This window comes from Pseudopipra pipra, chromosome 22 (genome assembly GCF_036250125.1).
Source record: "Pseudopipra pipra isolate bDixPip1 chromosome 22, bDixPip1.hap1, whole genome shotgun sequence".
NCBI classification, from domain to species: domain Eukaryota; kingdom Metazoa; phylum Chordata; class Aves; order Passeriformes; family Pipridae; genus Pseudopipra; species Pseudopipra pipra.
Window position 1 is genome coordinate 253,636 of NC_087570.1, and position 16,728 is coordinate 270,363.

Genomic DNA, 16,728 nt, shown 5'->3' on the forward strand with positions numbered 1-16,728 from the left:
ACACAGAAAGGGAAGAGAAGATGACTTCAAACATGAGCATTGAACCCTGACTGTTGGGAGCTGTGTCCTGGTTCCCAGATCGCTCCAGCCAGACAAAGCTTCTGCCCTTGGCACTGTGGTACTTACTTGGACACCATGAAGGAGGCTGCATCGGTACGTGCTGAAGCAATGTAGAAAGCAACAGACCCAGCAAGTGGCAGCTTCTCTCCCCCTCCCCAGTCCTGTACGGGGTGTCAGCAAATGAACCAGGCCTACTTAGAAAAAGTCACAGCAAACGATGGCTTCATGGGTAAAGCGTAACACAAAGCTGCTTCATCAGACTTACTCCATAAGGCCCAGCCAAGGAAATGCTGAATGAGTCTGAATGCTGAAGATCAGTATATAGGGGTGCAAGAGCCAGAGAAGGCTGGCTGGTGAGTTACCTGTTGCTCTGAGAGCTGAAATGGCCTGTGGGACATTTAAGAAAAGGGAGCTCTTGCCTTTTCCCAGATACCTCATTTAGGCAGCAAAACAAAAAAGACAGAAAGGCCCAGTAAGAACGACACCCCAGAGCACATGGTCTGCAATTTAACACACACATTTTTGAGCTCCAAATACATTCAGCCCCTGCAAGAGGTAAATGAAAAAAGAAATTATTTTGAAAACTTTTGTTGCCGGTACAGTGACGCACATCCCAATACGACATTTTCGCATATTGTCCTGAACTCAAACAAAAGGGACTTCCCAATCCCTCAGAATTTTCTCCCATTCTCAGTCTTACTAAGAGATGTAAGAACCCAGGCACTCCAATGCAATGTCTCCCGCACAGCATGGATCAAAACCACACAAAAAATACAAGTCCTAGATGCACAGGGGTAGCAAAATGTTTGTTGCTAAAATGCTAAAAAAGGGAAGAGTATGCAGAGAACAACAAAACATAGTAGATGTTGTTTATTCAGGTATGAAATGAAGCTGTACTTACCAGAGAACTGACTCCAGGTGTCAGCATGTGTTACATGCACACTCCCCCAAACTGGAGAGCAGCATTTAATCTAACCATGAGAATGTGGTGGGGGGTAAGGGGATCTATTTGTACATGAAAGATGCTGTGAGTGAATACAGTTTTTATTACTCATGATCACATGTAACAAGTGCACTTGTTTGGCCCCAGAGAGGCAGAAAGTGCTCGACTGGCCTAGTGATGTGAAAAGCCTTGCTCCATGTGATCGGCTCCAGATCCCCTCTGCCAAGGCTGTGGCAGAGAGGGTCACACTTCAAGCAGCCGTGCAATTTGTTCACCTCTATATCTGGACTAGGAGCAAAGCTCTCCTTTGCAGGGGGCTATAGCAGATGGTTTGACCAATGAGCAGGCAAACATTTGTGTAGTGGGGCACTGCGAGTAGCTGAAATCTCTCCCCTGAAGCATCTGTCCTTGAGATGAAAACTATTACTTAAAGGCAACAGCACGGATGGGGTTTTTTTCCTTCCCCTAGAAGGTAATTTCTATTGCAGAAAGATATCAAGTTTTGTCTCACAAGAGTTGGCCAGTAAAATCTCCTGCCTCTCCCTCTTTGCTGATCCTGGTGTACTGTAACCCAAATAAATCCAGAAAAAATAATCAAATCAATTTGAAATGGTTTTAAAACTGAAATACAGAAGCAAATGCTGCCATCATTTATCTGCACAACAGCATGTGTACAGAATACATCCAATTTGTGTATTACAGACAGACACATTTGCAGGCATTCCCTCGGCACAGGGGGATGTGTCAGCCTGTGCACATCAGAAGGCCCAGGAATACTTGTCTTGTGGGTGTGCATGCCAGCAGCACACGCACACAGGTTCTTATCAGAATGCAAAGAATAATTTGCTGTAACAGATTTACTTTAGCAGAACAGCAGCCAATACATTTTGTGATAGCTCACAGTTTACTTTTTCCAGATAAGCAGAGAACTCCCTCATTTCCCCATCAATCCCACATCACTGGCCATTCCAGGCAAAACCTTCAAATGCTACCAAACTTCCAGAATCTGCTTCCTGATAATTTCTCATATGTTACATACACAAAGCTTTAAAGTGCAACAACTGTTTCTCCTGCAATGCTGACAACCTGCCCATCAGCTGCACCTACGCCACGCAGCCCCTGCAGAGCCTCAGGGCACGTCTGGGCCCTTGCCCCCATTTCCTCCAATTCTTACTTCATTTGTTGTTAGTAAAGAACCCAAATTTTAATTCGTAAAAAACTGAGGATATGCAACAAAAAATGGTAGCATAAACGTCATAGTTTGGAAACAAATGTTATTGGCTGCTGCTTCTTTGTTGGGCTCAGTAGAGTTAAACAAATAATGATGTCTCCAGCAGGCTTAAGCCCAATTCACACTCTCACTCTTGAGTCTTGAAAACGATCTCTGCAATTCAATGTCAGCAAAACTCCATGATGAACCATTTGTTTTTCTTTTCTGAATGTTACATGGAAGCAGGAGTCCAGGCCATCCCTCCCTCTGCCTCCCCTCCCTTGCTGAAAACAGGAATAATAAGCACACAAATGATGGTATTTCTGATGGCAGTTTTTGACAAAAACCCTGCTGCCCTAACAACCTCTAAAGGGAGATGGAACAGAGCAGCCTGCTGACAATAGAGGCATGTGCCTTGAGAGCCAGGCCATTCCCTGCTCGTACAGGGGCTGTGACCTGCCACGGGAATGCTCCCACCTATTCCCACCCTCCTGTCAGGGAGGGGAGCAAACCAGCCGCTAACATGACTAAGCACAGAGGTGAGTGGACTCTTTCATGCTTGAGAACGAGACTCCCAACAGAAGCTCTCTTGGCACTTAGTGTAACACAGTTACAGCATCTCCATTTCAAGTTTGTTTTCCTTCCCATTGGAGGAGTGGATTAATACATGAGAGAAGCAGCTGTCAAAAAGCTGGCCCAGTTGTCAAAAAGGCAACCAGATGTGTAACTTACCGAAGACCAACTTCTAGAAGATAAGCATTGGTGCTTAACCACCTTTGGCAGTAAAAAGCAACGTGAGGAGCTCTTCCACCTGGCTCAGGCAGAAACAAATACTCATCTAGAGTAGGCTGCACCTGAACTGCAGCTTCCTACGCTCTAGCCCAAATGCTGTCGCAGTCCATGACAACGGGCATCGGTACTCACTGAGTGTGTGTGAGTGCAGACCCTGTCAAGTTCCAACATCTACTAACAGCCATTTTGGATACTGAAAAAATATCCCACCGACAACGCCGTCTAAGCATGCCCATGATGAATATACATGTCCTTTTTCACAAATTCATGCATTGGTAACATCTACTGCAGAGCTCTGTCCTGTTACAAAAGCAGCAGTGTTAGTCATTGCAGTAGGGTTAGTTTGTACAGGATTCTTTTATATAATTAATGGAGGTGAAACTTAACTGGCATATCTCGGCTGCAGCCCCATGCAAGCAAGCAGAAAGCAAATATATTTAAAATGGAAGAGAGGAACTGGCTAGCAGGCAGCTACACTCACCCTTTTGTACAGCCTATGGTCCACCAGTGGGCTTCAGAGTGCAAAACAATACCAAAGAGCCATTAGACACACATGGCAACAACTGTACCTTACCCAGAGCTTCACTTCAGGGAGGAGGAGACAGCACTTCTGCTTGCCTGGAGAGAAAGAACCCTTCCCACTCCTGCCTATGGGACTCCTCTTTACCAGGGAAGAGCAGTCCTGTGTGTAGTTTTTTAGGGCAGAAAGTTATAAGCAAGTAGAATAAACGCAACACTGTCATCCTCATGGCATTTCTACCTGCATCCTGCCTACCCTTGCAGCAATCATCTGTTTTCTATCTCATTCCAAATGCTACTCCATAGAAACCACTGCAGATCATAATCACAGCAATGGTCTAGGTATCCCTCAGAAGAGCAGAAGTTTTCTACAAATCAGAAAAAGAACAGGAAATAGGAGGCTACCTTCCCAGTGAAAGATGTACCATACATGGATTTGGCCCAGCAAATCCAAACCCAATTCAGAGCTCCCAGATTTCCTTGCAGCTCTAGATGTGTCATACCTGGGGATCACTAAATAGGTGGAGTCTTCCCAAAACCACTAAATACACAAAGCCCTGGTTCTGCCTCACACAGGGCAGTGTGCCTGGAGGCAGATCAGCTCACAGGACGTGTAAGGCTGGAAGTTAGTCAAGTGCCAGCTGACAGGTTCAGGCACCATGGGAGGATGGGTAAAGCTCTCCTGGGAGGCCAGGAAGTTTCCATTTCTCTTTCTCAACAAAACAACACTTCTGTGACAAGTCATGCTGCTACCATGTTATGGCTGATGCATGTTTTTCACCAGATTTTTGAAAATATGACAATAGATGGATAAATATGGGGGTTTTTGTTCAAAGTTAAAGGGAGAAGATATATGTCTGATGGTCAGAATGACTGCTGCTGATGAATGACCCCTCTTGCCTCTGTGACACCTGAGAATAATCAGCTACCAGACCATCAGTGTCTTCTCTAAGAACATATTCAACCAAAACCGACACTTCTTTTCTGATTTTCATCAACATCTATGCCTCCACTACTGAGAGCTCCAATAATGCAGAACCTCTCATTAACTCTCTCAAACACCTGAAATATCTTCTGGTCAGGCAACAAATGTCGAGTTCAGGAGACAGATCCTCAAGGTGATCGGAATCACGCTTGTGTTATTCGAGCCTTTGTGCCAGAAAGTTACCAAGCAAAATAGAACAAGGTGATCATTTAAGATGTTCTGAATGTGAGTGGAGAACGAGTTCTCAGAATTGGTTTAAAGGAGACTTTGATCAATTTTAACAGGAAAAAAACCTACCAACCAGATGGTTGCCAGGGAAATGCCTGAGTAAATCTCACCTAAAGGCTACAGAATAAGCTCTTGAGAGTAATTTTTTGGCCTACCAACAGAATCTGCTCATGGACAAAAACCTAGGTTAAACCGTTCCATTTTCTTTTTAAGGCTGAATTTCTGAACTTTAAGAATTTACTGCCTTATCACTTAGCTCACTATTCTTACAAGAGATCACAAGTGGCTTTTACAGCCTCTTCCCTCAGCTCTATCAACGGACAGAAATCTGCTACAAGATCCTATTTCTTTGATGTTCCTGTGCATGCTCTCTTTTCTCTCACTCCCTCAGATTTTTCAAAAATATCTGACTTGTACTGACAAGGCACTGCTGTTTAACAAATGGCTCTATAGTGCCATTTTTATGCTACAGAGCATTAACTAACATTAGATACTAGTTGTTATGGCTCACTCCTGGATGTTCAGGAGCTTGGATGGTCGAGGTGTTTCTTTCTGGAGACTGGGCCTTTCTTAATCTCTTATTTATAGCAGCAGTGTGCTAACTTTGGAAAAAAAGTATTATATTTTTCCTTTACAGTTGTTTACACAAGCAAAAGACTTCCATTTGTCTTCAAAATCCTGGGTGGTAATAAATCTCTAAGAACCCAATTTTGTGTGGTGTTTGTCACCGACTGCAAACAGCAGAGGGAGCAGATCCCTGTGTGGTTCCAGTAGCCAAAGGAACCCAAGGAGAGATACTAAAGCAGTGTGACCCCAGGATCACAGAGGTAGCCCAAGCGTATAGAGCATGAAGTGCTTTGGAAAATATCTTGCTTTGCAACTGCTTGCTAGAGCTTTTTTGGCAAGCAGAAGGAAGATGGGAACAAGGCCCAAACCTGTCACATTTCTAAACAGTTCTATAAATCTGGTAAATTTAAGTATTTTCCAAGCAGATTCTGAATGCTTGCCATTTCTGAATGTTCTGTCATTTTGGTACGTCTTGCTTTTACTTTTAGCATTTGCCAATGACAGAATGCTCCTGTTTAAACTTTGTGGCAATTACTAGTATTAGTTACAATAACATGGTTGCTCGGAGAAAGTATGTGATCACAAATGTGTGATCATTTCTACTTTAGAAGGAAAGGCAAAGGTGTTTTGAAACACAGCTAACATCTTCAGTGGAAATAAGTCACTTTTTCCTTTTGTTGCATCCTAGCCATGAACCGCGGACGAATTCCCAAGTAACCACAGCCACTAACAAAGTGCCTCTGGGCATGGACAGGACTGCACTGCTGCAGAAACTCAAGCACTGTGCACTGTGACATAAGCCAGGGAGAGCCTAAGGACAATGAATCCCCCCTGCTCCTGAATTCCTGTCTGTAACTACTCAAGAGCTAAACCCATCCTGCAGAGATGCCCAGCAGCAGCGACCATGCTGCTAGAGAGAACAGACTGACCCCAGGCAAAGGGAGGGGTCTTGCCTCCAAAATTCAGTGGTGCACATGAGCAGGGTCTCTCTCTACAAAGGCAACAGGAGACACTGACAAAGAGAAAGGCAATGAGCTGAAGTCAAGAACTGCTGGAATCATGGGCAATTTAAACCTGGGAGAGTCTGCATTACTCAACAGTTGGAGTCAACTGAGCCCAGCTGAAGTCCATGGCACATCCTGGATGCTGGTGGGAACGCCTGGGATATTCTCTGGGCCTGTGTGAGAGTTGGCTGCATGGACAGAAATTTGGTACGTAGCTTCCCCAGGGACTGCCTGGATCTCAAGCAGATCTGAGAGGATACAGAAGTTCTGAGCCTCCGTCTGCTTCAGCAGGACATGCTGCACAACAAACACATCTTTTGGTCTCTTCCATATGCCCTGCCAAAAACAAGAAGCCACTTTTGCTTCCTCATCAATAACTGTGGCTGTTACAAGTGCATTTGGAAATGGCTTGAGAACTACAAACCCCTCTTTCTTGTCCACATTTCTTCCCATAAGATGTCCTTCAACAGCATGAGCCACACTGACCTCCTGCAAACTGCAGCTCTAAAATCCTGCAATAAGGACCAAGTTTGTTTCTAAAATCAAGTCTATCATATGCCTCTCTGAGAGCTCTCCTTATTCAAATGACACTGGGCTGAACTAAACATGCTTCAAAATGCATCAGGTCTGACCAGCTCCTGAGTGGATGAAATGCATGGGTAGTGAGAATGGAGGGAGCAGGGTCAGAAACCTTGGAATTCACCTTTGTCTAGGCAAAGTTCTGGTTTGCAACCTGATAACATAGGGGATCCTTTCAGCTAAAAACCAAACCAAACACCCCGCTCATAGCAGAGTATGGCAGAGCTGGCTGCCACAGGGAGCACGCTGGCAAGCCCGCACGTGTTCCCACACGGGCAGGAGATGGTTCATCTTCATGTCTGTGTCTGTACTCTCGGCTCACTGCAGTATGTGTGGAGTGGCTGACGTGAACTAACTTGTCTGCTGCTCTGCTGGCACATTCCATCTATCCACAGCAAAAACAATGTACACTTGAGGAGAGCCAACCAGATGATCCTGTGACCAAACTAAAGGCATTTCCAGTACACATCAAATATTGTCACATTTTGCACTTTCCCATATACTATGAATGCTTTATGCAGCACTTACAAGTTGCTGCTATGATTTAACAAGCTTTTTTTTTAGACTTCCTCAAGTCCAGCTTTTAAAGTCACGCAACCTGGGCTGCTGTACCATATCAGCAAGGGAGCTGAATGCAATTCTCTTCCAGCAACAGTCCTAAGTTAGAGTTTCATTTTTAACAATTATCTTGGAAGCAGCTCAGCTTTGTTCTTTGCTTAGAAGATCTGTAGCAAGATGATTCTATTATACTTTACATTGCAATCATTGTGGACACACTTGAATATTGTCACATTGGAAGGGCAGATACCAAAAGACAGTGTCATACCTGTGGCGGCAGCGTCGTAAAAACCGCATAATCTTGCGAGCAGCTTGATCCTGCTTCTTGGTAAGCAGACTGCTTCTAAACACAAAAAACCCCAACACTGAAGTGCAGGCAAAACTGGGGAGAATACTACTAAATGCAAGAATAATTATCCTATGAATCACAGTCCTTTTCCCACTAGCCTTTATCTGCAAATAACAGCACAGCCCTGAAGAGTGTAAAAACAACCTATAAAGATTCCGATAGCATCTACCATCCCAGCACTCACCTGAGTTTCTGTTGCACAATGGTGGCTGCCCGACGGTTTTGCTTCCTCTTCCCACATTCTTTGTAGCTGCGATAGTACTGCTGGATCAGCATCGCAGCTCGTCGGCTCTGCTGGAATTTTTTCTGCTCATAATAACTTCGGAATTTGCTCTGGATAAGAATGGCAGCTTGCGTCATCTTCTTATAAAGTGCATACTACAACAGAAACAAAGAGAAGCTGAGGCATTCCAGTTAAGATGCAGGTTCCTACACTGAAAGACTCTTGAGCTGCTAAGACATGATGAGAAGCAAATGAGTATTCACTGACTGGGAACTGTAAGAGAAAATGGTGACAGCAAACTGGAACAACTGTAAGACTGGGGCAGAACTTCATTTGCATCAAGAAAGCAATCACCTGTTTTGCTGCTGCTGAAATAGTCTGATGAGATTCATACACTCATAGAATAGTTTGGGTTGGAAGGAACCTTTAAAAGGTCATCTAGTCCAACTCCCCAGTGTGAACAGGGACATCTTCAAGTAGATCAGGTTGCTCAGAGCCCCGTCCAGCCTGACCTTGAACGTTTCCAGGGAGGGGGCATCTACATCTCTGGGCAACCTGTGCCAGTAATTCACTGCCCTCATCCTAAAAACTTTCTTCCTTGTATTTAGTCTGATCCACCCTCTTTCAGTTTAAAACCATTATCACTTGTCCTATTGCAACAGGCCCTACTAAAAAGTCTGTTCCCATCTTTTTTAAAAGGCCCCTTTAAGTATTTAAAGGCCACAGTGAGGTCTCCCTGGAGCCTTCTCTTCTCCAGGCTGACCAGCCCCAACTCTCTCAGCTTGTCTCTAGAGCAGAGGGGCTCCAGTTCTCTGAGGTGTCATTTAATACCTTGCTAGCAGAGGCTTTACATGTCCATGCTAATGACCAGATCCAAGTGCACTTACGAACAACTTTGGAACAAGTGGAGCTGAGCTGTGTTTGAAATGCAGCAGGTCTGTATTAGAGCATTGATTGCACTCAGGGGAATTGCTTTTCCCTTGCATACAGGAATGGCACTGCAGAGCACGGGATGCTCGGTTCTAGGCAGCCCTTGTTGTAAAAGCTCATAACAACAGCAGCAAAAGATGCCCAATTAAGTGACTGCAAGGATAAAGCAGTTTGAGTGACTATTCCAAAATGCTAACAAATTAACTAAGACCAAAATATACTTTTTCGTTTCTTCATTTTAAAATATCTTTTAAACAAATTGCTTTTGTAAGAACCAAATTTGCTGTTTATAAGTGTATTCCACATTTCTAGGACAATTCACTTCTCAACAGCTCATTTTCTGTTTCTCTGCAACAGCACAATACTGCAAAAGTTTTGATTGCTCGTATATCCATTTAAATCCAAGCATTTCAAATGGAGTAATTCTAACTTAAAAAAACCCAAACAAACCCCCAAACCCACAACAGCTAATTACAGCAAGTCTAATACTGAGCCTAAGTCACAGGCAAAACTAAATCTCATTAGAAATCTGTAACAAGCATCCACAGGCCGCCATTTACCAAATTTCACTTTTTGGAATTGAAGCAGTCATAAGGAGCAGTTATATTTTGTCATTATTAATTTCTATTGTTTTTTTTTCCCCTTCTTTTCTTTTTAACATTTTTAACAAAATGGATCAGATTGTGGTTTTAAATTTGCTGTTTTAAAGAAGTCCACTCATGGGCTGGTCATGGTTTTCCTTCAAATTTTTAGCCTAGATGGGACTTCTGTGGCTGAGTTACAAACCCCTGAACAGAAGGGTTCAAACACAAACCCGTGATGTGAACTGTGACTGTTCCAATCTAGTCACAAGCCTGTGCTGATCTCTGCTGTGCAGTAACAAAGCAGAGGAATAAAGCATGTGAAAGAGAAATCAGCAGTCACTGGATAGACCAGACCCCAATATGTTTGCATTCAGCTTTAAGATCTGCTTAGCTGATTAGCTGCCCCCTCTCCTCCTCTTGTTCCCTATGGTGGGAAGAGGATCAGTGGAGATCTGTGAAGGGGAAAGCCTCAGCAAGCCCAGTGTCCCAGAGAGTTCAACTCACTTGTGCTGACAGAACAGCCTGATACAAAACTGGAGGAAGCTGTAGATGGAATATTACTCCAAGGACACATGCTCTCCAGGAGAAGCATGCCTTGCCTCCAGGTAGCCCTGAGAAAAGCTCAGTTGATTCTAGAATCTGATGAGAGCAAGATGTTGCACAGCTGGGAAACTCATCTTTACAGCAGAAAATTATTGACTGGGAACAATTTAAGACTGGCATCAACAGCTGTGCCTCCAGCATGAGTAGCTACATACTGAGATGTTGGTCTTAGGAATTCAGGACACAGGTATTTCAGAGATGAATGGTCAACATACTTCGGCAGGCAAGCAGAACACAGAGGACAGGCTGCATGGGCGGGTTAAATGTTCTCTGCTCCCCGAATGCCAAGGCAAAGGTCGCCAAGTGATGGCTGATCAGAAGCAGCAAAGGAAAGCCTGTCCTCAGGAAACTGGCTGCAAACCCCTCCCTGACCTCAGCCCATCACTGCTCATGGGAGTCGATACGCTGTGGCACAGAAGTCCCTACACATCTCCTACAAGGTCTGGTTTGTCAGTGATTTCTCAACCACAGGCATTTATTAGTGGATACTATTAAAACATTTCTCCAAATGCCAGGTTCTCCTGGTTTATACTGAATGTGAAAGTTAGTGACCCACGGGGAATTGTTTCCAAAATACTGTTTGTATTTGTATTTATTACCTTCAAGGCTATCCAAGTAAGCTTGGGGAGAAACAGAAAAATACATAGTTAATGTTAGTTCTGCAAATAAAGTATGAAAAAAACAAAACAAAAACCCCCAAACAATCTTCTTTCAAAAAGAAGCGATTCCAGGATCCAAGACAAAGCAGTTTGTCAAGCAGTTTTTGAAAGGAATTAAGCTTCCCTATTACAGGAAACATCACTCCAGAATAAAGCCATGTGATGGGTTGGATGTGAATTACGATGCAGTCACCTAACACTAAAAAGACTTCCCAAATAAATGCTTTTATGAGGTTGTAAAAGAGCACAGGCATCTTGCCTCTCACGTTATGTAACATGCTGCCAAGCATCAAACAGATGGTGTCTGGCAGGGTAAAGGGCAAAGCGGGATGTGGGCTCTTGTCCCCACAAACAACAACTAAAAAAACCCGAATCAACAAAAAACCCAACCAAAAACCAAAAAGGAAAAGCATCTTCTTTTTCTGGGGTTGAGAACTCAGCCCGAAAACATATCTCCAACTAGTGTGTGGAGAACAGTCTCAATCCTGGAAAAACTTGCATTTAGCTATGACACATGATTTTCCATAGTTTAAAAGTTTAGTATGTGCAAAATAAAACAACCTATTTTTCATCTTTGCCTTTATCAAAGGTAAAACCAACTTCAATTTCACAATGAAATTTGGCAAGCAACTAGTCAGAGAATAGTCTCCTCAGGCTGTAGCATGCATAAAGCCCAGTAGGGAATAATACATCACTGCCCTCCATCTCATAGCAAAAATGCAGGTATTATCACAAACAAAATAATTTCAAGGATTCCCTCCAAAATTAAGATGCAGAACATGAATTTTCTTCCCTTTTCAAGTTGGCCTGAGCAGGGGATTTCACTATTGCATGCTGAAAAGCATACCAGAGGAACAGTGGGATAATTTCCATTACAGAGGGCTGCGTTCATGGCACTTACATGTGCTTCATAAAATTTCACTTCCTTGATTACCTGTTTGTACTTTCGGTAGCAACGCTGAATAACAGCAGCAGCCACCTCTTGCTGTTCCCGGAGAGGACGACCCTGTGTGGAGAAGGAAAGGAGCAGTAAGTACTCAGAGTGCATCAAAACCCAGGACAGAGACGTGGCTCTCAGCTGCTTGCAGGGCAAACCTCTCCTATGAGTGCTACCTGGTCTGACTCAGGCCTAGGCATTTCCTGCAAATGTCTCTACTGTCAACTCACGTAAGGAACAAACCCTCAAAATGCATCTTTACACCAAGAAGGTGATTACCCAGAACCTCTGGGGTACATTCTGAGGATATGCTTTGTGAGCCCTGCTCCGGCACAGCGGGTGTGCCATGGCATGGCATGCTCTCCCCAGGACGGTATTTGCTGAGCAAACAAGCAAATGCCAGAAGCATCGAAAAGGTTATGACAGAAATGGTATTTTTGTCCCAGGAATGGGTATTACCCACATTTTGCTTTGTAACAAATATTACTTTCTCACACCTAACAAGGAAGACGCTGGACGTTTGGGCCACATACCTTGTATTTCCTGAACACTGTCTGGACGAGTTTGGCAGCTTCATAGAGTTCTCTCTGCTCATGATCAGACAGAGTTAACTGTGCAAACTCATTTTCTACCTTCTCGCTGGTGGACGCACTCAGAAATTCGGACCAGTCTGCTGCCGAGGGAAGGCTGGGTTTCTCAAAAGCTATTTCACTGATTGGTGAGCCTGCAGGGCTCAAGCTGGTGTTCGAAGAAGGGGTCAGGGGTTCACTATACAGACTTCTGAAATACCAATCACAGTGGGAATTACTGGCTTATAAAGCATCCGGGCTGCTATCACAGATAAGGACAACAACATTTCTGAGTTCAAGACAGAAGTTCATGCTCCCCTCCCTCTCTCCAAGCAACACCCCACACCCCTGAGCCTGCCTGTATTACACTGCACTGCACAGACGTGGCACTGGAGTGAATCCCTCATTCCATGAATTTGTAGCTGTGTTGTCTGAGCACAAGAGTGTGACTGGACTTGGAAGACCAGCACCGAGTCTCGGTGAGAACTGGCATCTGCAGGCTGAAGAGTCAGTACACACTGCTCAGCATTCACAGCATGCCAAAACCCAGAGCAACCTCACAGCTCCCACTGACCTGATCTGTGCAGCACTTGGCAAGTGATCGACATCAGCAAGGTAACTGGCCAGCCAGCTCATGGTGGTGCTCATGGCAGCACTGTCTGTTCTCTCCACCAGCAGTGATTCCATTGGCACAAAATTCTCCCGCTTGATCCTGTCAGGCGTAGCTTCAATAATGTGCTCTGCAAGTGTCATCATGTTCACCTGTCAAGAGGGAAAGGAGAGCAAACTTTTGCTGCCTGGTAAAAGGTGCCTTGTGCTTCCATGTTACAGCCCAGCTTTAGACAGAATGCCCCATCTTCCCCAAACCTGTGGAAGCTGGAGTCTACAGTCTGTCTCAGCACTGAGGAGAAATTCATTAATCAGTGCTCACTTGGTTTTCTGTCTCTTCAGACAAAGCACTGCAGGGTTTCATATTCCCCAGACTCCTTTTTTTTTTCTTTATAGGGAGCCCACAAGAGATCTGGTGAAAGGTTAACGTCTCTGGGTCCTTACTCTATGCTACTGACAGCTGTCACTGGTATCTTGTTTCCAAAGGAAAAGTGATCTCGCCGCTCTTTTGCTGAGATGTGCGGTAGAGCATAACACGACAATAAAGGCACATCAAGAGAATTTACAAACCTTGGGACAACACATTGTCAGGAATCCTTCTAAATTATATCCTTCAGCCCACCGAGGTTCACAGAATTCTTAATACCGAGAACAGAGAACAGTTCTTGTTTTGCAGTGACATGCTTCATCCGTGTTACACCAGCCAGAGGAGAACATTCAGAGATGCTAAGGCAGCACAGGTAAGGCTGTGCTCCCATTATTCTTTTTGCTCAGACAACCACGGTATCTTTCTCCCAGTGACTACTTCTTGTGTATCTCTCCTGCTTCTCTTGTACGTTTACTTCCTCTATTCCATACCCAGTGTGATTCTCCCTTCCTCAAACCCATTGTCTCTCCCTTCTCCACTGTTACCTCCTTGCCCTCTAAAGTGCAGTGGCTTCATCTGCAACCACAGCACTACCCCTCTCAGATCTTCCTGTCTTTGTAGGGACTGCTGCTCAGTTCCTAAAGGACTATGGGGCCACCTCAGTCTCATGTACTGCTGTGAGCAGGAGGTTCTGCTTTTTTCCTTTTTCCTTGCACAATTGCAAACAATTTTGTGCATTCTGTATGATGCTGAAGTTTATGCTAGTGTGCACGATCCTAAATGCTAACCATTAGCCTTTGTGTCCACATTGAAATTGGAAGAAAGTATACATTGACTGTGTGACCACATCCTTTCTCAAAGTACAATTTAGAGTCTCTAGAAGCCTCCACAGGAGCTTCTCATAGCCAGGCTCCTCTGCGAAGCCACCATGTTCTCCGAGACCACTGATCTTGGTGCTATGCATATGTTTACCTGCAGTTCATCCATGTGGTGTAAGCAGTCCTCATCCCCTGCGTTGTCTCTGTAGGACAAGAGCTCTGCATCCACCATCTCCCTGTCGGCCATCATCAGCACATTCATCTGCTCCCGCTGGCGTAGCCGATGGGCTACAGCATCCTTCCCCAGGGCAGTCCCCTTCTGGTTCCCTGCCACCTGCACTGCAGACACACCGATATAAATGTCTTTTGGGTTCCATTTGATGCCTGCTTGGCTGCCAGAGCCCCGGTACCCAGTAACTTCTGGGATGTGCTGGGAGAGCTCCCGGCCATAGTCCCTCATCCGTTCACTGGGGCTGATTGTCTCAGTGGAGGATTGCTTGGAGCTGGAGTTCTGCTTCCTAATGCTCGGCTGCTCCAGGCTCAGTGCAGTGGAAAGCAGCTTCTCTTGCCGGGCTTGAAAATATTCAGGGCTCAGCTTATGCTTTTTGGGTGCAGGGTAATCTTTCTGAGTCTCACTACTGTAATAACTGGAAGGTTCTGATCTTGGCCGTCTCAGCTCTGGAAACAAACAGATCAATAATTAAAACTAAACATGCAACCCATGATCACTATAGGAAAATGAACAATTTCTGCCTCAGAGCTGCAGGGTGAAGTTTGTGCCATGATCCATGACACCCAAGAGGATGTGCAAAGGGAGTAACAACCACCAGGGAGGATAATGCCTCAACCACTCCCTAAGATACACGTCTCTTTCCAAAGCAGGCATTCGCTCCTCTTCCTGATGCTTATGCAAGTGTACAGAGCACAAGAAAAGAATTAAGCATGGACACCAGGGCTACAGGTGGCATCCACTGCTCAGGTGACCTCCTTGCTCCCACATTTTCACATGTCAAATGACAGCAAAACAGTGCATGCCCTCCAGTTTGTTTTACCTGTGTTTGTACTGGAAATCACTGTGACTCCCTTCTGAGGCTCCTGAGAGGCAACAAGCTCACTGTGCCACTGGGACACCCAGTTCTCTGTGTTGGAGTCTGTGCTTGAGGGGCACTGAATCCTGGGGTTTTGCCCAAGCTGAGTTTGTTCATCTCGCTGTAGCTGCTCCAAGCACTCTGCCAACTTCACATGGCCCCGAGACCGAGCAATGGCCAGTGGCAGTCTCCCAAGGGAGTCAGGAATAGAGATGGCTCGGCGGTCCCACTTGTACAGCACAACAGCTGCATCCATGTGGCCCAGGGCACATGCCCACATCTAAAGAAGAAAAGATAATTGACCCATTGGGCAACCTGCCTTCTCCTTCCTTTCTTGATAATACAGTGGAGTCTGGTCCCCAGCTCATAGAAAAATGACTCTGATAAACATAACCATGACATGCTTGAAGCCAGCAAATGACTTTTATAACTGTCCCATCTCAACAAAAGGCCATTACAGAGGACCAAATACATGCTATTCTCTCCTACAACAGAGAAACCTCCATCTGCCAAATAAAGCTGACAGAGTGACGGTTTTTTATTTAGCAATAAATTTTGGGTTGATTTGGTTTGGTTTTTTTTGTGACATTGGCGTCACTGCAGAGACAGAACAGCCCCATACGCAAAGGAATCTCTGAGGTCAGAAACATGCAGACAGGACCAAAGGTTGAGAAAAATAAAATCAATACTCTGCTGTTGTAAACTGGAAATTCTGGTTCCACCTGCTTTGGCTTTTTACTTGTCCAAGTTCTCAGTCATGATTTCATGATTCCAATGACCAAGATATTGTAATGACTTTACAACCTCTACAGTCACAGAAAACAACGTGAAAGAAGTCGTGCAGAGTTCTTTTTCTAGCACGATTGTGGAGACTAGATATTGTGTAAAACACACACCAGAACCACTTGTCTGTCCCCTTTCCTCATGTTACTCAATAACAAGGTTTTGTTCTGTGTGCTCTCTCAAAACAAAATGCCAGGAAGCTGACAGTACCATGTCTTACCATGTACAGAGCAGGGACACAAGAAACATCTACTCTCCAGAGAATGAAACACATTAGGAAAATAACACATCAAAAAGAACTCCAGAGGGTCCTCAGACTCTTTCAGAAGTTTCAGGCTCTGCTCTTACCAGAGGAGTGCAGGAGAAATGATCCACATTCAAAGGGTCAACTTCCAGCTCCAGATCGATGCTGTCTGCATGTTTAGTGCTGCAGGGGAAACAACAGAACAAATGGTGCTCTGTAGCCATGTCAGGATCATAGCCTAAGCACAGCTTTACCCAATGCACCACACCACAGAGAAGTGGCCACGCACTTGCCCACAACACATGTATTTACTCCAGACAGTGCCCCCACCAGAGACCTGAAGAGCATGATACATCCAGTGATTGGACTCGCTCTCTCAAGAGACAGGTCCTGTCAGATCAGGGGATGGGAACAAGTTCAGGGACTTGACTGTTTGTACAGGACAACCAGAAGTGTGGACTGAGCACAGTTTATGTATGCTTCTGCCACGCCTGTACTGAAACCCCAGAGTCCAATGGAC

At 44.9% G+C, this 16,728-nt stretch overlaps 1 protein-coding gene across 13 annotated transcripts in view; it reads right to left on the minus strand.

Moving 5' to 3' along the window:
• CAMTA1 (calmodulin binding transcription activator 1) overlaps positions 1–16,728 on the minus strand; it is a 222,024-nt gene that overhangs the window by 8,477 nt on the left and 196,819 nt on the right. For 5 of the 13 annotated variants that reach the window (XM_064678270.1, XM_064678280.1, XM_064678281.1 and 2 more), the window contains 11 exons: positions 16,313–16,391; positions 15,146–15,461; positions 14,248–14,771; positions 12,874–13,061; positions 12,264–12,510; positions 11,728–11,799; positions 10,734–10,754; positions 7,979–8,172; positions 7,714–7,788; positions 3,487–3,517; positions 423–493 (listed from right to left, as the gene is read on the minus strand). In XM_064678270.1, coding sequence (XP_064534340.1) covers positions 423–493; positions 3,487–3,517; positions 7,714–7,788; positions 7,979–8,172; positions 10,734–10,754; positions 11,728–11,799; positions 12,264–12,510; positions 12,874–13,061; positions 14,248–14,771; positions 15,146–15,461; positions 16,313–16,391 — 1,818 coding nt within the window. The other 8 variants (XM_064678276.1, XM_064678272.1, XM_064678271.1 and 5 more) reach the window with 8 other exon arrangements.